Below are 27,648 nucleotides of genomic sequence, written 5' to 3' on the forward strand. Positions count from 1 at the left end.
CCCACAGCTACAGTTTATCCTGTTGATGTAATGCCATTGTAATTTCAGATACCGCCACCGAGCATCACATGGTTGCGTATTAGATATGACGTAGCATAGTGGGTAATTGGACTGATGGAGGAAAAATGCTTACTGCCATACGAATTTATTTGGCATAGGGGAATATAAACCAAGGGCCAATTTATATTACATTCTGTTTCCAAATTATTCGACGCTTGTGGGCATTACAGTTTGATGGTGTAATATTGCGTAGTAGGCCAAAAATGTCTGTGGCAAATGCGAAACACACTGTCCTAAATCCGGTAAGAGCCTTTACCATTGCTATTACGATACTTATATCGCTCGTACCATTTTCTGCTGACATGTAGAGCTCAAAATAAAGTGAGTCTGTTTTGAATACGAATAACATGCTATTGTTTAATGTGCCTATTTGGCTATAGCCTACACACACACACATAGAGAAAATACAACTTACGAATGCGCATGCATTCGTCGTCTCCATTTCATTCTGTTATCTCTATGTGCTTTACTCCGCACTGTGTTTATGAATAATAGATACAGGGTAGTCATGTCCATATCTGTTATTCACGTATACAGCCCCTACCACCTGAGATGACAATGCTATACGTGGAGAATTCACACATCAAGACAATATATAATATAAGCAAAAAAATGCCAGACAAAAACTTTTTGGCTATGGCAATGGCTATTTTCCCACAATGCCATTCAATTAACAAATACCTTAAATTCAATTATGCTCTTCCCCCAGGTGGTCCCATTCACTGGCACTATACCTGGAGGACTGCACCCCGGAGAGATAGTCATCGTTCAGGGCACTGTTCCCTTTGATGCTGACAGGTACACCATGGTGATATTATGAATATGATGGTCTGTGTGTGTGTGTGTCATGAAATACAACTTTAGATGTGTATGTGTATAAGTCTAATGAACCCATATGTGGTGAACATGCTTCATGCTGGACTCTGGTCAGGTTCCAGATGGACCTGTCCTGTGGCTGTAGCACGAGGCCACGGGCAGACATCGCCCTCCACTTCAACCCTCGCTTTAAGGGCGCTCCCTGCATTGTGTGTAACTCCCTGCTGCAAGAGAGCTGGGGCAGGGAAGAGACTCTCCACAAGATGCCCTACAAACAGGGAGCCGCCTTTGAGACCATCATCCTAGTGCATGACGACTGCTTCAAGGCAAGTGGGATGATGTGTGCAGGGGTTACCCAGATATGCTGTGAAATGGATGATGCGGATGATCATGAATTTAGTTTGGGATCACTCACTAGAGAGAACTGCAGAATTAAAATTGGTCAGGTCACAAGAATTTGGAAATCTGGATGGGCTGATTTATTTTTGATATGCTTTTATTATGCTATCAGTGTCCCATAAATCCTGTGTTCCTCACTGCCTGTAGGTGGCTGTAAATGGTGCTCATTTGTTAGAGTACAAGCACAGGCTCCAACTGGACAAGATTGACACATTTTCTATAGCTGGGAAGGTCAAAGTTCACGCTATCGGCTTCATCCCAAACTCAGTAAGAATTAAATCTCATCTGTGGAGCTAAAACAGTCATTCAACATTCAACCACATTCACTGATGATCATACAGTTCTAATTCTCACTCTTCCCTTCATAGGCAATATATTCAGAGTCAGGAGACTTGGTGAGTAATAATCATACACATTCTATCACGACACCAACATCACTTCCTGTTATATTCTTCCAACACATAAAGCACTGTTGTAAAGATATGCCTCATTTAAATAAACTAACACATCAATCAAATAACATCTATTAAAATCATGTAGATAAAATGATCTGACATCCATATAATGTGTTTCCCGCCAGGGCCTTCCTTATAAAGGCAGTCTAATCAAGGGTTTGAGCCCTGGGCAGCACATCATGATTAAGGGGAAGGTCAGCAGTATGTACCCTCACAGGTAAGACAAGAGACACTCGGAACAAAAACACGTTCCAACCAGACAGTACTCAGAGCTTTCACCATTGCCACCTGTTTGCTTTATGGCCCTGTGATGGAATGGTACTGACGGTCAATGGTTAGTTATCTCACTACAGCTGTCCTTAAAGGGTCTGTAAAAGATCTTACTGTATATTCTCTGAAGGGGATCATAAAGATAGCTTTAAAGACCCACATACCAGATAACACACAAGTAGATTGATATTAGACCTATATTAGGTATGTGGCTCATTTACATACTCATGCTAGATAGAAAAGTACGGAAAGTACACATAAAGAGGAAAATGTAAAGTAACAGTTGCACTGTTTAGCTATCTAGCTTCATTGCTTACTTTATGGACACAGAATAGCCCATTATGTCATGCTGAACAGCGAATCCTATGTGTTTCAGCTTTACTATCAACCTCCGCAACAGCAAGACAGAGAACATTGCCCTGCACCTTAATCCTCGCATGAAGTCTGGCATGTTCATCAGGAACTCTTACCTGAGTGAGTCCTGGGGTCCAGAGGAGAGAGAGATCCCCTTCTTCCCCTTCTCTGCTGGGGAGTACTTTGAGGTATGCCGGTATGTTAGCCTGGTAGTGTGATACAACACACATAGCTGTAGTCTTTAAACATGGTATAAAGATCATCCATATCATAACAGTGACAGACTATCATTTAAAATAGTAATCTTCTTTCAGCTGCTCGTCCTGATCCAGGCCCACCAGTTCAAGCTAGCTGTGAATGGCTCTCACTTGCTGGACTACAGACACCGGGTGCAGGACCTGAGCACCATCGACCAGCTGGAGATCATGGGCGACCTGCAGCTAATGGATACCAAGCTGTGGTGACCCCCAGGACAACAGACCCCCAGGCTAGGCTAGCTTAAAGTAACAGACTGTGGAAGCTAGGTTTGGTTAGACCAGGCTAGGTAACGTTAGGTCGCTTGGTGAGGGTGCAAGGCCAGGCTAGCCTTCTGTTCGGTTCCAATTGATGCTAGGTTTAGCCTTTTGGTAACCCAGTCAAGACTTGGCCTGGTTTTGGCAAATAATGGACAATCAGCCCCTTTACAACAACCCATCCAGGGCTGCAGTGCATGAACAAATCCAGCTTTAAACAAAAGGCTGAATGTCCCCCCATATCTGAGCCATGACTGTTTACAGGGTTGCCTTGGTTAGTGTCTTTACAGCACTAACAAGCTAATATACTGTATTATGCACAACTGGGTGCACTGTTATGGAAACTGTAATACACTGGAGAGAAAAAAAAGCATTTAATATAAACACTAACCACAAACCATCCGCAAACAACCACTTTGACGTCTGGTTTGGAAACTCCACAGTTAAATATCAGAGAGCTGAATACAAGAAAGGTTAAGATATCCCCAGGTTCAACATGTCAAGGTCATTAGCAAAAAGAGCACAACTTATGGAAACTGCGTGACAAACTTTTACTAATCCAAATTCATACATTTTGAAAATCATCAAATCTCAGAATCTTTACCGTAACTGTCAACATTCCATTAGAATGTATTTCAACTCATATTTCAGTAGTGTAGCTGAAAATCCTTGAAGATAGGTGCTCTTTTGGAGAGAAGAAAAAATTACAATTCTCAGGAACATACTTGTACCTGTGGATTTGATCCCTAATATGTTGCTGTCTGTGCATACAATAATACGAAAACAAGAAAAACCATTAAATGATTTGATGTTGCAGTGACATTGAAGCATGGACAGAGCAACACCAGGTGAGTTGTAAATTACACAAAAATAACTGGAATCCATTATATTATTATTTTATCATCTTTTTTAAGTTATGGCAGTTATGTTTTTTCCCCCATGTTGTCTTTTTAAGTCCTGTCATTGACAATCTTTGTCTAATAATCCTTTATTTGTCTAATAATCTAATGTATTAAATATGGTGTAGGCAATGTTTGATGAGAAGCACTTCTTGTCAGATTTGCCAAAATAAACTTCACATCTTGATAGCAACTAATACATCTAATCTTGCCTACACCAGCTTTAATACCTGGGATATCGTACTTCAGCACTAGTCCTTTGTACAGTAAGGCATACATTGTGGCCTACTACATTATATTTGCAGAGCAAGAGAATTACATTCTCAAAGCTGTATATTGTGATGACTATTCATTTTTGCTGTACATATTATGGATACATTATTGTATGTATTATAAATAATGTATTTACAGCTGAATAAATGTATGGAAATGTACTCTTCTTCCAATGTGCTTAAATATATACAGTTCACAGTGTGCTGAAATATGTGCTAACGTCAATGAAAGTCAGGAGATTTACAGGCATTTGTTTGATACAAGTGTACCATACCATTTATTAATTATTAAAACCAATTTTATAAGATGGAGAAAGTCAAATTTATTTTGAATATGCAAAATGTAATTGCAGAAGAATGTTTAACATTTCCAGTTAAATATTCTGTTGTATGTCCCAACATGAAGGGTAATTTTATAATTACAACCACCAGGGGGCCATAGAAAGCTGTACTGAAAGCTGCCAACATGGCTTGTCTGGCACAACACCCACACTTTGAGCACATCAGTTGAAGCAGAGCCGCAAGGACACAACAGGCAAAGCTTTTCAGTGGCTACCAAGGGCAAAAATAGCCTGTATTTAGGAAGCGTTGTTCCCTTTAAGTTGACCGCAAACACAAAGAAGTGGATGTTAACTAAGTTGTCTCTTCCTTTACAAACCTCCGAGGGTTCTGACACAAACAGGATGATTGGGGGCAGCAAATGACCTGAGTGGCCTTGGGCCCGGCACAGCTGTCAATGTTGGTGCTTCTGCTTTTCTTCAGACATGCAAACTGTTTCTTTGTCTCCTTGGTTACACTGTCGCAGAATAGCATGGATGACCAAAGGCACTCATCACAAGACAAGCTTTTAAAGTTGTGATGTCACAACTAGCCACACATGACTCTCAACTGCCCACCTCAAGGCTGTGACACAAAAAGAAATTATGTTCTTGTCCCATAAAAAGATGTGATTTTATTAATATCCACAGGAAATATAACAATTTGAGAGAAAAAAAACATGGTATGGCACGACACAATATTGTCTCTTTAACATAAAAAAAATAGGTGAATTGACTGATATGCGACATGATGACTTCAACTTTTGTTACTGATTGCATTGTTGACTGTCAACAAGAATGTCCGAGGAGAAAGGCAAAGACACTATCCATCCTTAATTCAACAAGTAGGCCAAGTCCCTCTTACAAACAAATGCCAGACCTGTGATTCACCACAGAAATAAAGCAGCTTTTTTTCTTTTCTTCCTTTCCTTTGAAAACACGTTAAGAAACAATTGTCAAATACATTTCCTCTTTTTATTCTTGACCATACACAGCCATAACAACCCTTTTTAAAAATGTCTGTACGGTTCCCAGGGCAGTGACTTTTGCTTCCGTAGAGGAGAAGGGAGGGCAGAACTTAACCGTCTCTTTAACTATGGCAAAGTCAACCGCCCTGGCTGCCATCCCTGGCTATGGCGGGAGGCTTGGCAAGACGCTGAATGAGGAGAGCAAATTTCAGCAGCCTAGACACCACGGCCTCTTATAGTCTCAAGTCCTGTGGTGGTGTTTAGGGGAAATTCGGCCCACCGTTTGGCACTGGTGTGTGAGGACGTCGGAGAGGAAATAAAGGATGGGGAGAAGGAAGTGGAGAATGGGGACGTTTTAGGGGGACGGATGGATGTATTCGGGGGCAGGGCAGGAAGAACCCGTGGTCAGACTGAGCTGAGTTTCACCAGTCCTCTGACCGAGTCCTCATGTAGGGAGTCCTGGCTGGCAGGGTGGAAGAAGCCTGTCTGCATGGTGTGGCTGTGGCCCAGGGGGGTACCGCAGGGGAGCATGCCCGGGGGCGAGGGGGCCTCCTCAGGCGTAAGGAAGTGGTGATGCCCCCCCCCCACCACCCCTCCTCCATCCTTGTGATGGTGGTGGTGCTCGCTGCGCAGGGGCAGCATGTTGTCCGCCACGTGGCAGCTCAGGTTGTTGGTGGAGGAGGGCGGCGTGGGATGGCCCAGGGGCAAGGTGCTGCAGGGGCCCCCCAGGGACGTCCTCCCAGGCAGGGAGCCCCCGTCCTCGGTCAGGCTGACCGGCTCACTCTGCTGCTGCAGGAGGGGCGTGGCTGCGGCCTGCAAAACGAATTTGGTGCTCTGAATGCACTGGTCTTGGTCACACTGAGACGAGAAAGAAGGAGATCAGGGGAGGGGGGGGGAGGAAGTGGGTGGATGCGAGGACAGCAATGAGATGAATAGAGAGGTAAAGGGAATAGAAAAAGAAGAAAGGGGGAGGGAGGGGGGGGAAGCACATGTAGTGACGAGGAGGAGAATGGCGAAAGTAGACCACAGAGAGGTTAACGTGGGGGAGACAGAGGAGTAGAAGCATGGAGGAGAGAGAGGAAGCAGAGCCGTTAGTACCCACGGAAGAACGCAGACACACCATGGAGAAGAAACATTAAACCCCACTCCCTACCCCCCCACACACAACCACAAAATCAATAACACAGGGTTCAAGTTAGAAACGTTTCCCTATCGATCTCCGCTGCCTGCCTTTCTAAGGGTAACTTAAAATTGCATGCCTGTACTTAGGACTGGGAACAGGGCTGCAGAAAGGTCCCATCCGTGCTCGATTCGCCACTGAAAGAGATGATGACTAATTCATCTAACAGCCTGTTCTGTGTGCGCTGCGGCTTGGATAATGTGAGGACACACTGCACAGAGCTGCGTGTGGGAAGGCAGGAGAATGGAGGCAGACCTTGTCAACTCTTGTAGCTCCAGAGAGACTCTCTGACAGGACCTGAGTTGTCTGGTACAGTACATGCAAGGGTCTACTGTCCCTCTCATCGGGCCAGTCAGTCAAACAAAAAACAGCGATGGGACTTTGAATAGTGGATCAACTGGCGAAATCCCAAGAATGAGGAAATTGCTATGAGAGGGCTCCAGTAGAGGTGGAGTGGAAGGGGCACCGATGCTGTGTTGGGTGCTGTTGGAGCTGGGCTAGGTACAGACAGCACCCTTCCAGGAACGACTCCCATTCCCCCACACACAGCAGCCTCTACTGGGGACTAGCCCACTCCCTCACTGGAACACAGACAGACTGAATGAGCACAGTCCATCCCCCAGACGGAAGAGCTGACGCGCTCCACATGGGGACAGAAAAAACCCTCGGATCTCCAGGGGCCTATTGTCACTGGTATCTTCCTAGACCTATTGACGCATTCTGGATAGCTGGAGAGCCAACACTGCCCTGTGCCCCGGGCAGTGGTGACAGCGAGGGTAAGGTCCATTTGGAGGTATTTCACCATTCTCATGATGACGTCGTTATTCACCTACCATACTATCTCACTGGCTTAACATGAGACAGCAGGCATCACAGTGACTATTCAAAAGCTGGTAGCAAAGTCATGCATTTAGAGAAAAACACCACCACGCTTGTCTTGATAGCCCCAGTGCCCTGCAGACTCTCCATATCCATAAGCTTGCTGCACACCCCAGCAAGGTTTATGGCCTACTATAATTGTTATACTGATGCTATTGCTGTGAGGCTCGTTGTATGTGTTCTGGGCGCCAGGCTGAGTGCTCAAGTTGTGTCATGTTTGGGTTTCCAGTCGACCGTGGACAGGAGAGAGCAAGCACAGCCACGAGTCCCAGCTTAAACCTACCCGTGTTGGCATGTTACCTCCTGACAGAGCTCTGTGCTGGCAGAAAGGCCTGCAAGGTCGGAGCGGGCGCCGGTAAATTTAGCTCGGACCCTCAACATGTCAGCGCTTCGGAAAGGGCCACAGGAAGTGTGACTGGCGCAACGCCAGGTGAACAGGAAATGGACAGCCTGGCCTGTCCTCGTCTGCCTGCACTAGGAGTTAACTTTGGGGTCTTTTTTTCAGAATTAATCGACTAGAAGGGATTTATTGAAAGGTGACAGCTGTCTAAACACTGATTCACTTTAGAAAACTATTTAAGGCAGGGCAGAATGAGGTTGACATATAGGTGATATTAAACTATTAGTCATCCTATCGTATAAATTAATAGTTGACAGCGTGGACTGATTCTTCAGAGAGAAAGCTGGAAAACTGAAATGAGTTGTGTGTCTGCAATTACTCAGAGTAACTATCATGAGGAAACGGCAGTCCATCAAAGTCAAAGCCCATTTAACTTCCTGTGATGCAAAAAATAGCTCTCAGATACCACAAAACAAAGAGAGATGAAAACAGGAACAGAAAAAGAAAAGAAGCAAATAAACTAGAAAAGGCGTGAGAAAAATATACACACACACACACACACTATCTAGACAACCTTATTGGGACACCTACATTACACCTACAGGAGCTTTTATGACATCCCATTCTAAATCCATAGACAAGTTGGAGTTGCCCCACCATGTGGCTATAACAGCTGCCTATCTTCTGAGAAGACTGTCCACAAGATTTTGGAGTGTGTCTGTGGGAATATGTGCCCATTCAGCCCCACGAGCATTGGGGAGTTTGGGCCCTGCTGTTGGGTGTTTAGACCTGGCTTGCAGATGGTGTTAGAATGGCCAATCCCAGAATCCCAATACCTTTGTCTATATAATGTTTATAGAGAGTGGGAGACAGAGAGTGATAGAGAGAGAGTGGTAGAGAGTGAGAGGTATAGAGAGAGACTCCATTCAGGGAGCATAGTGGAGTAGTAATGAAGTGTGTGATCTCAGCCAGAGGCCATGGCCACTACTATGCAGTCATCTTGTTTCCCTAGCATCGCTGAATGGGCCCGTGGGCGTCCACATGAAATGATGTCATCCTTCGACACAATACACACAGTTGTCATGGTGACGACCAGAGAGGCGTCTTTATATGTGCTACGCTTTTACACAGATATATCTGTGTGCAGCAGCTACAGTACGGACTAGTTACATTCAGTCATTTAGCAGACACTCTTATCCAGAGCCATTCTGTTGGATATAGTCAACATTGTAAGAGAATTATCTTGATTCGTCAAGGTGATGAGTGCTTTGGGATTCTAAATATAAACAAGGCTTTTGTGGGTGCAGGAGGGCTGATTTCTAGGGATACATTTTCTAGGGAGAAATTTCGGTCAGCAAACATTTATATAAAAATGGGCAAATACTTCAACGTTTCTGATAAGGACATAACATTTGTGTTGGTTCAGCAGAAATTTTTAGAGGAAGCACAGCACCAATGACAAAGTCTAATGTTAATACAGTTATGCAAGATAGTTGTTTTAGAATTAATTTTCAGTTTCGGTTTTAGGTCACGTGCTTCCTGAATCTTCGGTTTCAGTTCAGAATGGTTCCAATGCGTGATGCATCACGACTCATTTCCATCCTTCTCTGACTGTATGTAGAACTCCTTAAGGCTCCATGAGCTTGGGTGATACCAGGTGTATGGGCTATTTCTAAACGTCCTCATGTCTGACCGGACTCTCCCAATGTCATCAGAACCAGTCTTTCTGAGCTGCATGGATGTCGTGTCTGGAGGGCTCAGAGATGGAGATGGGAGGACAGAAGGATGGGAGGGAGTCAGGTGGCTGAGCGGTGAGGGAATCGGGTCTGCTAAATGACTAAATGTAAATGTAAGGATGCGGTGTCCAGGGAGGAACAGATTTCAATAACAAGGGTCTGACAAAGAGATGGGGTGACCAAAGCTGACCTTTAGAAGCATATGTGCACTGCAATGCACACACACACACACACACGGCCAGAGACGAGCCTTGTGTTGTGTAGGAGAACGTCTCTCCAGGTCTACAGGGCTGAATTGACATTTACAGCTTCTCTTGCTTCGTACTAAGGCACTTACTGCTGTTCAGCCGCACAGACTAGCTTTTCTTCTGCCTCTCTCCGGGATAGTGTGAGTACTGTTTTTTAACAGACGTCTGCTTGTGTTAAAAGCCTAGTATTTCATTATTCAATCAATGTCTCTTTTTATTTTGCATTCACGTGTCACGTGTCTATTCCATCATTCTGTGCAGTCACAAAGCTTGGCAGGACAGGATTACGGCCGTCAGCATGCCTAGGCTGCTTGATGAAGTCAAGCGGAGTGAGGGGAACACACACACACACCTTCCTTGGGGACCGCAAATCTCTCACATGTCATATAGTGAGTGGCAGAGCATGACAAGAGAATGAGTAGCAGAGAACTCATTCACTCAGCGAAGACTGCAATGACATCCACATCCTATCCACCCAGCAAGCCCACCACGACCCACCATCCACCCACCTCCCACCCAGCCCCCCTCCCACCCACCTCCCACCCAGCCCCCCACCACCCTCCCACCACCCTCCCTCCCAGCCCCCCATCACCCTCCCAGCCCCCCATCACCCTCCCAGCCCCCCATCACCCTCCCAGCCCCCCACCACCCTCCCTGCTGCTGACCCATTTAACACGCTTCAATTCAACATGATTAACTGTGTGCGCCACGCTGACTGTATAGAAGGCCAAGATACGTCCTTGTTCAAGATTCCATCTTCCTATAGATGAAATGACTCACCATCTGGCTCTGTGATTGGGTGGCTCCATACATAGTGGTGCCATTGGTTGGAGGTATGGGTTGTGGCGTGTCTGATTGGAGAAAACCTCTTCTGTCGATGAGACTGATGGGGAAAGATAAGATTAAGCCAGAATTTCACCATGAATACAAAAAAGAATCATCATTTTCCATGCCCTTTGTTACATCCCTCAGTATGCAGGCTGGAAAGGCCAAGCGATCACTGAGGTCATACACAGACTAGTAGTACTACAGTGTGGAGTGAATCATTATTTCTGATTCTTCATTACTGGACAGGAAGTCATGGATGGTTAATCAGGAACCTGCTGAGGCTAGGTGTGTCAGGACCTGCAGTCTTAGGGTAAGGAGACTAATGAGTGACAGAGCCAGTTTAGAGTGAGCTGGATCAGAAGGATCCAGGTGGAGGGGTCAGGGTGGAGGGGTCAGGGTGGAGGGGTCAGGGTGGAGGGGTCAGGGTGAAGGGGTCAGGGTGGAGGGGTCAGGGTGGAGGGGTCAGGGTGGAGGGGTCAGGGTGAAGGGGTCAGGGTGAAGGGGTCAGGGTGGAGGGGTCAGGGTGGAGGGGTCAGGGTGGAGGGGTCAGGGTGGAGGGGTCAGGGTGGAGGGGTCAGGGTGGAGGGGTCAGGGTGGAGGGGTCAGGGTAGAGAGTTAGGGTGGAGGGGTCAGGGTAGAGAGTTAGGGTGGAGGGGTCAGGGTGGAGGGGTCAGGGTAGAGAGTTAGGGTGGAGGGGTCAGGGTGGAGGGGTCAGGGTGGAGGGGTCAGGCTTAGTCTCACTGAGCAGGACAGCCCCCTCAGGACAGAAACTGAAAGGTTACACAGCAGAACTAGAAAACAACAGTTAGAGATTTTAAAAAGTATATTGATTGCGTCCTCTGGTTGTTGTTTAACTACACCATTCATCAGCTTTAATGTGGCTGGACACACAAGCACACACACCACCCCAGATGGTAATGAGGAGATCTCTGTCACCTATGGTCCAGTCAGTCCTGGTAAGTATTAGAACACTGCTGGAGGCAGAGACTCCCCAGAGCCTGCCAACACACTGACAGGCCAGGGCTAAAAACCTCCTTAGCAGCGCTCTCTATGCACGCGCACACACACACACACACCTGGGAGAGGTTGCCTCCTTGCATTGTCAACAACCACTTCCTGACACTTTAATAGCCAGTTCTCTCGATGGAGCATGGCTGACTGTGAACATTTGTGTGTGTGTTTGTGTGTGTGTGTTTGTGTGTGTGTGTGCGCACACGTCTATATGGTCAGAAAGTGGGACTGGCCTGCAAAGATAAGAGGCTATCTAGGCCACAAGTGTGTGTGTGTGTGTGTGTGTGTGTGTGTGTGTGTGTGTGTGTGTGTGTGTGTGTGTGTGTGTGTGTGTGTGTATGTGTGTGTGTGGAATGACAGGACTCAACACAAAAAAACCTGTTGAGGACATGACAGAGGGCATGTGGCTGGTAGTATTTAAACACAGAAACGACTTCATAACTAACTCTCTTCCTGTCCAGACAGACAAGCTACATGAGTCTTTAGCTTCCTCACAAGTAACTCCAACATGCTACAGTGGGCCAACACACAGCCAGGCTCTGTAAAAACTGCAGTGTCCATCGGTAGAGTTAGGGCCGTGGAGATAAATAGCATTTCCTGGGGGGGGGGGGGCGTGGGGCTTTATACAAATATAAAAGTGACTTTTATTTTTGGCTTTTTTGATATTCCATTAAAACACCACGACAGGAGATGAGCTGTGTTATATTGGGTTTGCGCTCGCTCGCTCGCACACAGACACATACGCACACACACACCTGGGTGGGAGGGGTCCACAGAGTGCTGCACAGCAGTTGGTGAAAATGTTCCCGTGGCTGTAGGGGTTATAGTTGTCCTTTCCTCTTTTAGACGACCACGAGCCTTTTATCTGAAACACACCCGCGCGCACACACACACACGCATATGTTAGAAACAGGTACAGGGGCCCAGAGAACTCATTTCATTTAGCTGCTTCTCTCATCAGACTGTGAACATATTCATCTATTCAGTTGAGACCCAGGTCCTGAAGACAGACAAAAGGTAGTGTTTTGTCATCTCACTGTTGAAGGTAAACTCCCTCCTGTTTATATAGCCCATTGTGTGCGCGCGTGCCTGTGCGTGTGTGTGTGTGTGTGTGCGTTTAGCCGGGGTAGACCTGGACCCTGCAGAAAGGAATACTGAGATTGAGGCTGACTCACTACAAATACACAAAACCTATCAAGGATCAAGGGTATGTCAGTGTGTGTGTCTGCATGTCTATGTATGCATGAGTAAGTGTGTGTGTGTGTGTGTGTGTATGTGTGTGGCATGTGTGTGTGTGTGTGTGTGGGTTGATGCTCACGTCTTCGTTGGTGGTCTGGTTGGAGCTGATCAGGTAGGTGTGGAAGCCGGACAGGCCCACGATGGACCAGACAGAGAAGAAACACACCACCACCTCCAGCACAGTAAAACACACGGTCAAGGAAAACACGGCTGGAAACACCAGCTGCTCCCAGACTCGGGTGCTCGCGGTAACCGCTCGGGCTTACTGACACATTAACTACTGTTCTCTCTCTCGCACACACACAGGCACACCACGGACATTATGTCTAACGGACAGTCACCATATCCTCCGTCAAACACCCACCACAAACACCCACCACAAACACACACACGGTAGGAGGGTAAAAGTAGCATTTGTGTAAAGTACATGTGTGAGGCAGTCTTTCTGCGTGGTTAGCCATGAGATTAGCTGGAACTGACTTGATAATGGACACGTGACAGGATTAATAAAATGTGCTCGTGTAAATATGTCAGGGTGTTACCAAACGAGCCTAGAAAGTATGTGGTTAGGCTTTAGGCTTGGTGAGTGTCTGTCTCACACTTGCTTGGATTAAGTTGCTCTGGGAAAGAAAAGAAAGAAGAAAAAAAAGCATTCAGATGTAAGACCTTAAAGGTTGGTCCCCCTGTACCTTTAGAGGCTTGTCCTGGAAACCTGCCACAGAGACAACAAGCTGGCTTAAGGCAAGAGCTGAGTGGTACAGCAGCCACACTGCTGGGCATCTGTCCATCTCTGGGTTGCATGCCACAGCCTGCTGTCTGGAACACGAGAGACATGGAGGGAAGGAGGAAGGGAGTAGACAGCAGGAGAGGAGAAAGGCATTCTATGAGGACAGAGAGAGAGAGAGAGAGAGAGAGAGAGAGAGAGAGAGAGAGAGAGAGAGAGAGAGAGAGAGAGAGAGAGAGAGAGAGAGAGAGAGAGAGAGAGAGAGAGAGAGAGAGAGAGAGAGAGAGAGAGAGAGAGAGAGAGAGAGAGAGAGAGAGAGAGAGAGAGAGAGAGAGAGAGAGAGAGAGAGAGAGAGAGAGAGAGAGAGGGAGGGAGGGAGGGAGGGGGAGAGGGAGGGGGAGAGGGAGGGAGGGAGGGGGAGAGGGAGGGGGAGAGGGAGGGAGAGACAGAGCGAGGGGGAGAGGGAGAGGGAAAGGAGGAGAGAGAGGTGGAGCTGAGTGCGTGCTTTGTAAGCCAAACAGAACCAGACTCGTCAGGCTCAGCAGTCATGCGAGCAGTCCTGAGGACAGGACGGAGCCTGGTGACGAATGGGAGGGACACCTAATCAAAGTGAGAACCTTCTAGAAGTTATAAGAGAACTGTAGAGAAAAGGAGATTGGAGACGAGAGCAGTTTAAATAGAGGATAAGACCGCTGGATGACGGAGAAGGAAGTTAGGAGGAGTTGGTGTGTTGATCTTTATGTGTGTGTGTGAACTATGACATGTTGCAGAGGTGGAGGTTTTTCCAAAAAGGTGAGGACTGTGACAAGTCTGAACTACCTAGTACTATGACTCAGTGAAGTTATCCGTAAAGGTTATGTACACACCGTGGAAAACAGACACACACACACACACACACGAGAGGGAAAGGATATCTGGCAGGACTGTCCTTGAGTGCGGCGAGAAAGCCTGCTTGGTGGGAGCCTGTACGAGAGAGGAGAGGAAGTCAAATGAGTTCAGTTGCGCTTCAAAAACTTTCAAATGGAACTCAAGAGGGGATGAGGACCTTCAAATGAATAATTTCTCTCTCTCACTATCTCTCTCTCCTGTGTGGGCATGGAGACATCCTTGTATGATCCAGTCCCTCTCTACTGTATCACTTCTCACCGGCTGATGATTAGCTTTGGCTGTGGGCTGTCAGGTCAGTCAGTGTCAATCTGCGGTGACCGAGAATCTGCTGTCACTCACACACACTACATGCACAGTTTACGCACACCACACACAAGAACCCAGTTCTATCTCAGTCTACCTCTCACCCCAGCCCTCCCCTCCTCTCCTTCCAGCCCTCCCCTCTTCTCTCCTCCAAGTCCACCTCTCCTCCCAGCCAGCTGGTGTTCAGGAGATCCACCCACCAGCAGCCCTGGAGCCAGGGGAGGGAGGATCCCAGGCCGTGCTGATGATGGGAGAACATGCCTACAGCAGCATAGACACAACTCATGAGCAGGCTAACTGAGAACATGCCTACATCATGATCACCCAACCTATGGTAATTAGTAATTAACTGACTAAATAGTGCACTAACAGTGACTTTCACATGAAGGATCAAAATGAAGTGTGTTCCCCATCCCCATTTCTCTGTACAGCCCCAAATGGGCCTGGTCAGCAAGATCAGCTGAGAGAGAGAGACAGTGCAGCCACTTGAATTATAGCCTTACTACCATCTGTGGAGAGAGCGAGAGAAAGAGAGAGATGAAGAGAGAGAACAAGGAATAAGACGGAGAGAGATAGAGATAGAGAGAGAGAGAGAGAGAGAGAGAGAGAGAGAGAGAGAGAGAGAGAGAGAGAGAGAGAGAGAGAGAGAGAGAGAGAGAGAGAGAGAGAGAGAGAGAGAGAGAGAGAGAGAGAGAGAGAGAGAGAGAGAAATCTGAAGGAGATCAAGCCCATCTAATATGGCCGTCCATTCTGGTCTCATTCAGTCACAGGAAATGTATTGATCCCCGTGTCTCGCCTCTCTTGTGTCAATAAAAGTGACGCAGGCTTGTGGGTGACAGAAATTCCCAGGAAACAAGTCAGCTCTCTGGTCTAAGCTCCCTCTCCTTCCTGCGGAGGGCTGTGCATTAGAGGGCCTAGTTAAGTTTGCACTGGTGTATTATGTCGATATTTACAACGTTGCTGTGATGTGTGCTGTGTCTCAATGTGCACGTCTGTTAACAGAGAGGTTCTCTTGAAAGGCAACAGAGAAATATCCTTAGAGGAGCGTAAATTAGGCCTTTTTTATCTTGTCCTGTACCCAACGTGACCATCCACCCCCAGACACACACACACACACACACTGCTGAAAGAAACCCAGCAGAAGTTCGGTCTGCTTTCTCCTAAAAAGTCAGTGAGCCAGAACGCCCACATCCAGCCTGCTAGCACTGACAGAGCAGCACCAGGAGAGTGTGCGTGTGTGTGTGGGAGCCTGTGTGTGTGTGTGAGAGCATGTGTGTGTGAGAGCCTGTGTGTGTGTGTGTGTGTGTGTGTGTGTGTGTGTGTGTGTGTGTGCGTGTGTGTGTGTGTGTGTGTGTGCGTGTGTGCGCGTGTGCAGTACTTACGGAGGATGACATGGGTGATGACGAAGGCGAAGATGAAGATGGTGAGGAAGGAGAGCGAGAGGATGAACATGTAGAAGAAGCGGTAGTTCCTCTTCCCCACACAGTTCCCCACCCAGGGACAGTGGTGGTCAAACCGCTCTGGGGAGAAAGAAGGGGGGAGGAGAGTGAGTGTGGGAGAGGGAGCAGGAGAGGGAGAGAAACAGGCAGAGTTATAAAAGTTCAACCGTTCAGAGAGAAAGAGGGGTTGGGGGAGGTGGGGTTTCAGGAACCGAATGATGCAAGCAGTGGAAGACAGGGAGGGAGGGAGGGAGGGGTAGCTGGAGCCTGAATAGAGAGTCTCTCATCTAACAGCTTTGAGGAGAGTCCAGATCAGCCATAAGGGACAGAGGTTTGGTGCCGGTTCAAAGGCAGGTGGGTTAATCCAGCTATGGTCTCCGCAATCAGCCAGCAACCAGCTGAATGACACAGCAGTAAGGTATGATAGGCAAGGTATGGATGTACTTCTCCTTTGAAGAAGAAGAAAAATAACACACATACACCTAGCATGCAAACACACACACACACACACATTTTCCTGACCTCCCTCTGCATCCTACTCTTGCCTCAATATCCTGAGGGGTGATTACAACGGCAGCCATTTCCATCCCACTCCACAATCTAAATTACAGGAAGAGGGAGAGTTGGTCCCTTTGAGCCCTGGCATCATTAGTTACTCTTTCAAAGGCTGCCTGGCTCTCTGCTTAAAGAGCAGCTATTACACCAGCCTTGACTGGGGCTGTCAATGCAAAACTCAGGCACCGGAGTCAATGAGTGATTCTAGGGGCCAATAGATAATTGCCTCCCATGAAACGTCAATCCGGGACACTTTGCACCCCATTCAGGACTTCGTCAACAAGCTGGAAAGCTGGATTGCTGTGTGACAGAACCAGTGGAGGGCTGGCAGGCCGTAGAGGACCGGCCATCAGGGTGGCAGTGTGCTTTGGTACTTAATTGATTAATCAAAGTGGCTGTTTCTATTTGGAGAGAGTGGCGTTAGTGGCCTGGTTCCATTTGTGTTAATAGGACCCTGAAGATTGAGTATCAATGCATTCAAACTGGAGTGGCAGACCTACAAGCAGACCTACAGGCAGACACACACACAGAGACAGGCAGACACAAACACAGAAACAGGCAGACACACACAGAGAGACAGGCAGACACACACACACACACACACACACACACAGACAGGCAGACACACACACACACAGACAGGCAGACACACACAGAGAGACAGGCAGACACACACAGAGAGACAGGCAGACACACACAGAGACAGGCATACACACACAGAGAGACAGGCATACACACACAGAGAGACAGGCATACACACACAGAGACTGGCAGACACACACACACACACACACACAGAGAAACAGGCAGACACACACACACAGAGAGACAGGCAGGCACACACAGAGAGACAGGCAGGCCTGAGACAAACAGAGTGAGACAGAGATGCTGCACAGGCAGTTCCGGGCAGGTGGAGCAGTCACTTGAGGGATTGTAAGAAGGGTTACTGCGGTTAGCTGGAAACATCAACTCTCGCCTGACTGCCACAACACCCTCCAGCCTCCCCTCAGCACACTGGGCCGACTCCCAGAGAAACAAGAAAGGGAGGGAGCCCCAGATTCACCGTAGACGACCAGCTCATCCATCTCCCAAGCACTGTGCCGGGAGCTAACGAGCTTGTAAATTACACTGCATATGGGGGCGCAGCGCTGAACAGGGGGCTGGTGGTGGGGGTTCTACTGAGGAACATCCACACTGGTGGGCTCATTGGAGAGGAGTCCCCTGGGTCATCTGGGGAACAGCTTAATGATGCCGTTTTTGTATTTCTAGGGACAGTCCTGTCGCTCTGCACTACTCTCTACTACTCGCACAAACACACACACACAGACACACTGCTGCTAACACGATGCACTCGCACACACACACACACACACACACACACTCACCCACACAGTTGTCACAGAGGCTGCAGTGGGAGGCGCGTGGAGGTCTGAAGATCCTGCAGGTGAAGCAGTACTTGAGCTTGATCGTCTGACCGTTGATGAGGACCTCCCTGGTCCTGGGGGGCGGCCGGTAGCTCCCCGAACTGGAGCCGTTAGCTACATCTGTCCCAGGGGGGGAGGGGGGGCAGAGAGAGATATGAGAGGCGAAGAGGAAGAGCTTTTTTGTTAGCACATTTACTTTTAAGACAGGCATCATAAAGCTGCCGGCTGGTAAAAGGAGAAGTAGCAGGACAGATGCATCCAGAAGGCTTGGCTTGTTAGTGGTGCTCCTGTTTTGGTGTATGTGAGACTGGGAGGAAAAAGCCTGGTGGTGTTGTATCACTGTGTGGGTGTGTGTGTTTTGGTGTTATTGCGTGCACACACGCATACCGTGGGAGTGTTTGCAGTCTTCTGAGAGAAGCTGCAGTAAATGAAACACATGGGTCTCTTTCCCAGCATGATCGATACAGATCTGAGCTGCACTAAAGAGCACGTGAGAAAAGAAACTAGAGAGAGAACGTGAGTGGGAGGTGAATTAGCATACACAAACACATCAAAGAGACAAGCAAAGGCAGGACATATCTTCTTTCTGGAGAACGCATAACCTACTATTAAATCCTGTACCTATAGGTCTATGCAACATATTTAGGATTCAGTCTACATTCAACCAGTTCTACTAAACCATAGGCCATCGGTTATTTATTCCTGAGTGTGACATGGTCCTTAATTAAGGTGATTCTGTTGGTGCTTAGACCACATCATTGGCGACAATAAACCCGTACAAAAGGTGTTCTAATCCCACGAAGCCGCAGCAGAGACGCTGATCCTCCGTGTTTCACGGCGATTGTTTATACAACAGCAATCACTGCAGCCTCCGCACTAGCCCACCTCCACTCGTCCACGTGCCCTTCAAGCTGCAAGTGATGAACTACTAATGAAATGTTTATAGTCTGGGCAGGGAGCCCAGAATACAGATCTTGTCTCTTACACGGCGCATTACTAGTCAGTCATTTCCATGGACATGGACTCTGGCTTCATATGGGGAGGGGAGGGGTGGAAAGGCTGGATGATTTACCATTCTTCAGGTTAAGGCACATAAAACAGACAGTGATTTTATCATAATAGAGTACCCTGAGAAATAGCGGTTTCCTTGGTCAGCCACACAGGTCCAGCCTCTAGTCTAGAATGCCCCCCCCCCCCACCCCCTTCTCAGAGCTATAAATTTATACTTTATGTTCCCAGACACCTCTAGGTGCAGAGACATCAAAGTGGCTTTCCTGCAAAGTGGAAGTGAACACACTGCCAATCCCAAACAAGCCTGTATATCAGATTACAGACCGACTTTTAACCTGACAGCCGTGCTAGAAGCCTAGCACGGAGGAAGTAGAGATAACACATGGTGAATTAGTCAGTGATACTGCTTCACAGCATGTACGTACGAGCGTGCACACACACACAAATGAAGGAGGGTTCAATGTCGGCCAAAGCCAGCTTCAGCCTGGCTCGTCCCAGCAGGAGGGAGAAGAAAGCTAATTGATGTCCTGCAGTGAGGAGGAGAATGAGCTCCGAAGCGTTTAGCAGATGGATCTTCTTGCCGTGTACAGTACTGGGCTGTGAGTGCTCGGGTCTGCTACACGGACCCGAGCTTTAAACGAGCCCAAGACCTTATACAAATTGCTGAGTCAATATAGCTGTTGGTGAGACCCATACAAAAGAAAACTGCAGAGCCCGGTGATAATCGATAAGAGCAGGCTTTAATAACCGAGTGTCAACATAGATCATGCAGATGGGCGACACAGCGGATCCATATTCCTCAGACTAGTTTTCTACGGTGACGACCATCACAAAGATGTGGCCTCTGGAGAGCTGAGGATATGGAATGGAACTGTGTTTGGCTCCGTCACACTCCAGACACCCTATCACGTCTGGACACCCTTCATCATCTGTCACTGTCAGGGTCTGTGTGTGTGTGTGTGTGTGTGTGTGTGTGTGTGTGTGTGTGTGTGTGTGTGTGTGTGTGTGTGTGTGTGTGTCAGCTCTAGTGACAGCCACATCGCTGATGAGTGCTGTGTGTGGAGGAGGATGAGGTCAGTGTTCTGTACTGATGCTCTAGGGCTGTCTCTGTACCAGTCTGTCCTATCTGTCTGTACCACACTACCTCTGTCCTCCTGCCTGTCTAACCCTGTCTGTCCCCATGTCTGTCTGAATTTCCCTGTCTGTCCTGCTGTCTGTCCTGCTCAGTCTGTCTCTCTGTCCTGCTGGCTGTCCTGCTCAGTCTGTCTGTCAGTCTGTCCTGCTGTCTGTTCTGCTCAGTCTGTCTGTCAGTCTGTCCTGCTCAGTCTGTTCTGCTCAGTCTGTCTGTCAGTCTGTCCTGCTGTCAGTCTGTCCTGTTGTAAGTCTGTCTGTCTGTCTGTCTTGCTGTCAGTCTGTCTGTCTGTCCTGCTGTCTGTCTGTCTGTCCTGCTGTCAGTATGTCTGTCTGTCTGTCTGTCCTGCTGTCTGTCTGTCTTTCTGTCCTGCTGTCTGTCTGTCTGTCTTTCTGTCCTGCTGTCTGTCTGTCTGTCTTTCTGTCCTGCTGTCTGTCTGTCCTGCTGTCTGTCTGTCCTGCTGTCTGTCTGTCCTGCTGTCTGTCCTGCTGTCTGTCTGTCTTGCTGTCTGTCTGTCTGTCCTGCTGTCTGTCTGTCCTGCTGTCTGTCCTGCTGTCTGTCTGTCTGTCCTGCTGTCTGTCTGTCTGTCCTGCTGTCTGTCTGTCTGTCCTGCTGTCTGTCTGTCTGTCCTGCTGTCTGTCTGTCTGTCTGTCCTGCTGTCTGTCTGTCTGTCCTGCTGTCTGTCTGTCTGTCCTGCTGTCTGTCTGTCTGTCTGTCCTGCTGTCTGTCTGTCTGTCCTGCTGTCTGTCTGTCTGTCCTGCTGTCTGTCTTTCTGTCCTGCTGTCAGTCTGTCCCCTGCGGCCTCTGTCTTGTCAGCATCAGACTAGTGAAGGATCCCTGCAGAATTGCTTCTAAACATGAATGAATGTAGACCACCAGGACAGTAGGTGTTTCCCAGCACGGTCAACACGCTACCAACATGCAGAAACCAGAGGAAGACACATTTTTTGCTTCCTGTTCATTGATGGCATGTGAAGCTACACTGTACTGACTAAAAATAGCCAAACTTCCATATTGTTGAATAAAATGTTTAATCTGATTTAATTGTACTTGGAAGCAGAGGAAAGCTATATTTATATCTGGTTTTGTTTGCTATGGGCCATTGTTTTCAACTGACTTCATCCTTCCCATTTCCCCGATAAGCTCTAGTGTATATTCTATTATCTGACTATAGGAACCATTTGATTTGACGTTGAGAGTCGAGCCAAGAAGAACAGCATCATTCAGATGCAGCTGCAACAACATACAGCATTTCCTTCATTCCGCAAGCAGAATGTAGGGAACATAAGTAACCATAAAAAACGACCTCCACAATGACCTTCACAGCATGCACTGAAAGTACATTGTACATTGTCTTGCACGGTATTCCAAAAAGGCCAATGTATTTTAAATAACTGAACCTACAGATTCAAAACACAGATACACAAGAGAAAATGAATCACAAAATAAATCTAGGCAGAGGTAAAGCAGAAGCCAGTCCAGGACACAGTCATTATGGCAATGTGTCCCAGTTGTCTTCCATGGTCTGAATCCAGAGGGGTGAATCTAACTAATTACAGAGGCAGTTCTGCTCATGTGCTGTCCTCCTAAGTCCATCTGGGCTGCCTTCATCACCCTGGCTCTGTCAAGCTGGAGAGGACCAGGAGGAGGAGGGAGAGGAGGAGGAAGAGGAGGAGCAAGAGGAGGAGCAGGAGGAGGAAGAGGAGGAGGAAGGAGAGGAGCAGGGGGAGGAAGAGGAGGAGCAAGAGGATGAGCAGCAAGAGGAGGAGGAGCATGAGGAGGAAGAGGAGGGAGAGGAGGAGCAGGAGAAGATACAGCAGGGGGAATAGGAGGAGCGGGGGGAGGAGTAGAGGGGTTAGGGTTAGGAATAGGAGGGGGAGACGATAAGACCAGTCCCAAGAGAAAATGGTTTGGAAGGAGGGTAAAAATGGATCCATGAATCATCGGCAGCTAAAGTGGTAGTTAAAGGACAGTTTCTCCCTCTGTGTGGAATAATGACAATGTTACACAATGGTAACCACCACTGTAATGACCATTTGCAATCCAGATGGTCCTTACACAAGTGGCAAATGGAGTTTTGAAGTGGAGTGTTGAAGTGTGCATGCGAGTGTGTGGGTCCTGAATGGCTTACAGTCCCTCCCTCCACAGCTCAGAATCCCACCGGAGTGGGTGACAGACGGTGCTCTCTCTCCAGAGAGGCAGCACACACAGCAGCCTTCCCACTGAGAGAGGCCTCCCGCTGAGCGGAGGAGACGTCTTCAAAGCCTCTCGCACAGGAACAAGGCTGCTCAGCCCACTGGCGGGCGTCTCTGGGCCCACAGGCGTCCTCATTACTGACACATCAGTCATCCACTCGACAACACGCTCCCACTCAGAGAGCCTCCGCCCCGTCACCAAGACCCTCGACTGGTCCCCTCACTAAGTCTCCTAACGGAGCACAGGCACGCCCCGATCCAACCGGGAACAATATCGCCCTTCTCTAATAGGCCCCGGCTTCTCGCAATACATGAACAAGATCCTGACATCATCCTCAAGGATGGATAAATATAGAAGTAGGCCCAAAAGAGAGTGGGAAAAGAAAGAAAGAAAAAGAACGGCGACTACAGTATGGTTTCCCGTGGCAACAGAGCTCCAGAGGATTGCGACCCTGAAAGAGGGAATGATTGGATGTTTGTCTAAGATGGCTGTGTGTGAGTTCAGTGGAATGTGACATGCTGGTATTGGAGCTGTGCATAATTCAGACAGGCTGAGAGAGAGGGAGAGAGAGAGACACAGACAGCAGAGTGCTGTGGGCTCATTCACACACACACACACACACCTTTTATCTCTCTCTTTCTCTCCATCCCTTTCTTTCCCTCTCCCTGTGTACATGAACCCTTCTCTTCATCTTTCAGCCCTCCCTCTACGCTCCTTTCTCACCTCACCTCCTCTTTGCCGCTCTTTCATCTCCACACCCCCCTCTCGTCCCCACCTTCTCTCCTTTCAAACAGTCCCCCGCCCTCCCCCCTTCGTTTCTCTATTCCAGCTAATCGCTGCCTCAGAGACGCAGAGAGCGGAGCCTCGACAGATGAATGGGCTGGTGGGTGCATGGAGATCCTCCAGCCCACTCAGGGCGAGGGATCAGCCCCGCAGAGAGGCTCTGGAACAGGATCGTGTCCCCACACACACCGCCCCTACAGCACCGCCCATTGTTGAAGCTCCCACAATAGGAGCCCATGCATCACGTTGCCTGAAGCCGATAACTGGGCAGAGGAGGGAGGATCCAGTACGGTGCTTAAGAGCCTGGCTAGATGGGAGACGAGGCTGAAGCTAATGACATCAGAACAGCCACACCAGTCCTTCTGAGGGGCACAGCGCTCGCTCTACTGCACTGCTGAGGGACTGTGTTGGTGTCTGTGCCTCAGCTCTCTGGTGTCTTTACCACAGGCGAGGACACAAACCCTCCCCTTGTCAGTGTGTGTGTGTGTGTGTGTGTGTGTGTGTGTGTGTGTGTGTGTGTGTGTGTGTGTGTGTGTGTGTGTGTGTGTGTGTGCGTGATGGGTTTGTTTTACATATTGTAAGGAGTATGATACCGTGATGGCACTGTTCGTTCATGCCTCCTTGCCTGGGCTGGACCGGCTGTCTAGCAAGCATACTGTATGGTGTATTACCAAGCGCTCTGAGCAGGCATGAACAGCTGACAGGAGGCAGCCGTGACGCCGGAGAGGCAGCGTGACCTGTGCCCTGGTGGAGCAGGACGCCCTCCCTCTCTGGCCCAGCCAGCCAGCCGGAGAGCAGGGGGGTGGAGGAGGGCGGGCACGGAAGCTGCGTCACAGAGAGGTGGGTGGAGACGTGGAGGAGGAAGCTCAAACACAAAAGGTGAATACTCCACCGACTCGCGTTGACTCGCGTGAAAACGCCTCTCTCTGAGTCACCCACTCAGTGTCTGTCGTGCGCGTACACGCGCGCACAGACGAGCGCACGCACGCACACCCACGCACACCATCTAATAAAGCCCTTAAATGTCAGTGAACCCTCTCAGCCTGATGTTCCCATACCAACCTAGATCCATTTCCTGCGCAGGAGTCCAGCCTAGCTAGCAGCGGTATGAAAGGCTGTCTGGCATTCACCGGCCTGACTCACACGATCCCCCGCTGTGCATAAGAGATTGGACCGGTGGGGGTAATGACTGGGACTGTCTGTCTTGTCTGTCTGGCATTAGCACAGCCTGTCTGACTGATGCCAGTGTGTCTACCTCCGATGGGCATACACAGATGCAGGCAGCGATACAAAAACATGTATACATACACACACACACAAAGATGCAGCCAACAACACACAGACGGTACACACACACACATGCATATTATATACATACACACAGACGGAGCCAACCATACACACACATTCATATAAAAAAACAAACACACACACACACCCTCATGATGACAGGCCCTTGCAGTAGGGAGGGGGCACCCTGTTTTGCCCTGTGCTCTTCACAGTGTGGGCTGATCAACAGATCGATGCTGTCACGGAGGCTGAGCCCCTAGTACTTAGAGTGGATGACAACATCATTATCTATTCATGACCATGGGCAGTTGAAATAGGTCATAAAGTGTCAGGGCTGTGTGATCATATAGATCACAGAGGATACGGTCTTTCAAGCAGTGTCTTCTTCCACACTGAACACTATACAGTACACACACATGGACTGTGCGTTCTGAACACTATACAGTACACACACATGGACTGTGCGTTTACCTCTAAACGCAACCATGACCAAGACAAGTTCTGAACTGGGAGAGGGGAGCCGAGGACATGACACTGTCGGGACAGCTTGGCTCTTGGTCGTGTTTCTTCAAATTGGGACCGACCACAGAGCATAAACAAAGGAGAACTCAGCATGCTAGAACGTTGGACTGCATTCCTCCTCTCCCCTCACGCCGTCAAGGCCACGAGGGGCTCCAGTGCTCTTTTCCCCTTTTCCCTTTCACACACACTCCTCATTATGTCTCTCCTACCCACTGTGACCCTGTGTGTAGAACATGCACACATTATTCAGGAGGTTTCTTTTACAGGCCTGGCGCTTCAGATGTTAGCAAGCCTTTACACGACTGGCTGGAAATAGCCTTGTAAACGACGAAAAAGGGAATACATAAATAAATAAACAAACCCTGCAATAAAATAGGCCTTGACACATATGTTGCTGGGCAAGTTTATACACACATAGCCAGACTGGTCAGTATTTTCCCACAGCATCAAACAGCATAGCTGATGACATAAGCTGGGTTGCCAGTCTAACAACCCTATAAAAATGATGACAGTTGGCAAACATGCTAGCTGAGGCTTGGACCAACCTTCATACTGCATAAGCGGACAAGAGGGTGGGGACTAAAACAAAAGACCCTGTAGGCCAGACACTGCACCTGTGGAAGTGCTCTTTTAGATATCCTCTTCACGGATTTTAAAGGAGAATGATTCATGGTGTGTTTAAGACAACGTTTAGCTCTGGCTGTAATTGGCTTAGGCAGCCGTAATTACGTTTGATGATGGTATTGTGAGGTTAAGGTCTCTCTGCCACCGTCTCCTGTCTGAGCTGGTCTTTAGAGACAAGGACTTCCATTTGGTCACTTAAGGACACGAACGAGAGACAAACACAGGGAGACAGCACGAGAGGATGAGGAGAAAGATGGAGGGAGGGAGAGAGAGAAAGAGAGAGAAGCACAGCACTCTTTGACACTCCTCTAGAGAAAGGATGAATTGACAAAGAGAACAAAAAGAGAGCGATAGAGTGGAAGAAGGAGCAAGAGAAAGCAAAAGCGCCACAGAGCGATGGAGAGCAACAGAGAGCGATGGAGAGCGAGAGCGAGAGCGAGCGAGCGAGAGAGAGAGAGAGACAGCAATAAAGAGAGAGAGCTGGAGAGGAAGAGAGGGCGAGAGCCCGGTGCAGATGAATGTGCCTCCTTGAAGTCACAGGGCTGGATCGAGAATAAGAGCAAACAGATGTGCCTCCGATGCTCCGCACGTCAACCAGCCAGGACATGACTGGAACCAGCACAGCGGGCACGACACGCAGAGAGCCAGATGGAGGAGTGGGAGGGGGACAACAAGAGGGAGGAAGAGAGCTGGAGAAGAGAGCGCAAGAGAGAAGGGGAGGGAGGGTAGTGAGAGAAAAGGAGGCAGGAGGGAACTGGATTGGGTTAAGAAAGCGAGCGAACAAAGGTGGATTCTAACACGGCTCCCCGATAAGGATAAAGCCCATGACCTTTCCCTCTCAGCAGGGTCAAACTTCACAGTTCTGACAGGTGTTAGATGATATGTGTGGTTCCCTTCTCTGAGAGGTGGAGATCCAGGCAGCAGCAGAGAGGGTCTCAAGCCTTGAAGTTTTGCTCTGCCAAGGGGGTGGTCCAGCCAGAAGGCCTTCTATTCCAAACACCTACATCTTAAGTGAACTGACATTGAACTGTTGCAGGCCTGGACTGCAGGCGTTGGTTAGGGGCCTGTTCCGCTCAAGAGAATGCAGAGGCTAGCGGAGACACTGGGATTCTGGGAGATGTAGTTGTCCATCATTGTAATCACCATCACAGCAGATGCAGAAACAAGTTCATCCAGAGGGGAGCATCTAACTCTGACACCAGTCAAGAGGTCACACGGCCATGCTGGACATCTCTCATGCACGTCTGCACACACACACACACACGTCAGTGCGAGCACCAACACAGACACAAACTAGCGCACTACAAACTAAGCATCTTCTATTTAGCTCCACAAATGAGAAATGAGCACAGAAGCCCATGGGGGCGCAGAGGGGTGCTGTGGTATTTGGGTCAATGTTGTTCACTCTTTCCTTTTTTGTTGTTGTTTATCCTCCAAAACAATGATCTACCCATATGACTGGCACAGCAGTACAGAGGGAGCTCTGGAGACTCTACTTTCCCGTACAAAGCCTCGGAGTCAACTAACAAGATTAATTAACGGGATCCAATGTGTGTTTACTTCAGCCGATTTGCCTGCAGCCTAGGCAGAATGTTGACAAACGTTTGGAATCTCAAATGATGAGAATCCCTATCTGCTACCGAGGTCGACCAGCACTTGAAGGTGGGATACGTAGCTGTTAAAGCATTTAGGAAATGGTAGGCGCCTGGATATCGAAAAGTGCAGCAAACTCATCATTTAAAGTGCATTGAATCTGAGTTCAAAGTCTTTGGCCACTCTGAGGTTAGCCCACCCATACTTCTAAATATTTGTATTTATTTATCTGACCTTTATTTGACCAGGAAGGGCTCATTGGGATTTGTAATGTTTTTTTGCCAAGAGCATCCTCGCCAAGATTGGCAGCACCAAGGTACTAGACTTTTACACACCAGGAGACAAAATACAAATAATATCCGATAAAGGAAAATGATATAG

At 48.4% G+C, this 27,648-nt stretch overlaps 2 protein-coding genes across 3 annotated transcripts in view; one reads left to right on the forward strand and one right to left on the reverse strand.

The window, feature by feature from the left end:
• The first annotated feature begins 64 nt into the window (after window positions 1-64).
• On the forward strand, window positions 65-4,315 carry lgals8b (galectin 8b). Its single transcript, XM_062470485.1, has 8 exons — window positions 65-302; window positions 770-858; window positions 992-1,202; window positions 1,423-1,542; window positions 1,644-1,670; window positions 1,856-1,947; window positions 2,377-2,542; window positions 2,669-4,315. Exons 1-8 carry the CDS (start codon window positions 264-266, stop codon window positions 2,816-2,818), a joined length of 894 nt encoding a protein of 297 aa, XP_062326469.1. The 5' UTR covers window positions 65-263; the 3' UTR covers window positions 2,819-4,315.
• Window positions 4,316-4,974: 659 nt separating this feature from the next.
• Window positions 4,975-27,648, reverse strand: part of LOC134027215 (palmitoyltransferase ZDHHC14-like) — a 38,404-nt gene continuing 15,730 nt past the window's right edge. Inside the window, exons 4-10 of one of the 2 annotated variants that reach the window (XM_062470483.1) lie at window positions 18,078-18,236; window positions 16,081-16,218; window positions 14,422-14,470; window positions 12,863-12,965; window positions 12,300-12,409; window positions 10,486-10,588; window positions 4,975-6,180 (exon numbers count right to left, since the gene is read on the reverse strand). In XM_062470483.1, the coding sequence (XP_062326467.1) occupies window positions 5,728-6,180; window positions 10,486-10,588; window positions 12,300-12,409; window positions 12,863-12,965; window positions 14,422-14,470; window positions 16,081-16,218; window positions 18,078-18,236 (1,115 nt within the window). In that variant the 3' untranslated portion in view covers window positions 4,975-5,727. The remainder of the gene's footprint in view (window positions 6,181-10,485; window positions 10,589-12,299; window positions 12,410-12,862; window positions 12,966-14,421; window positions 14,471-16,080; window positions 16,219-18,077; window positions 18,237-27,648) is intronic. The other variant, XM_062470484.1, reaches the window with a different exon arrangement.

Source organism: Osmerus eperlanus, chromosome 9 (genome assembly GCF_963692335.1).
Source record: "Osmerus eperlanus chromosome 9, fOsmEpe2.1, whole genome shotgun sequence".
NCBI lineage: Eukaryota > Metazoa > Chordata > Actinopteri > Osmeriformes > Osmeridae > Osmerus > Osmerus eperlanus.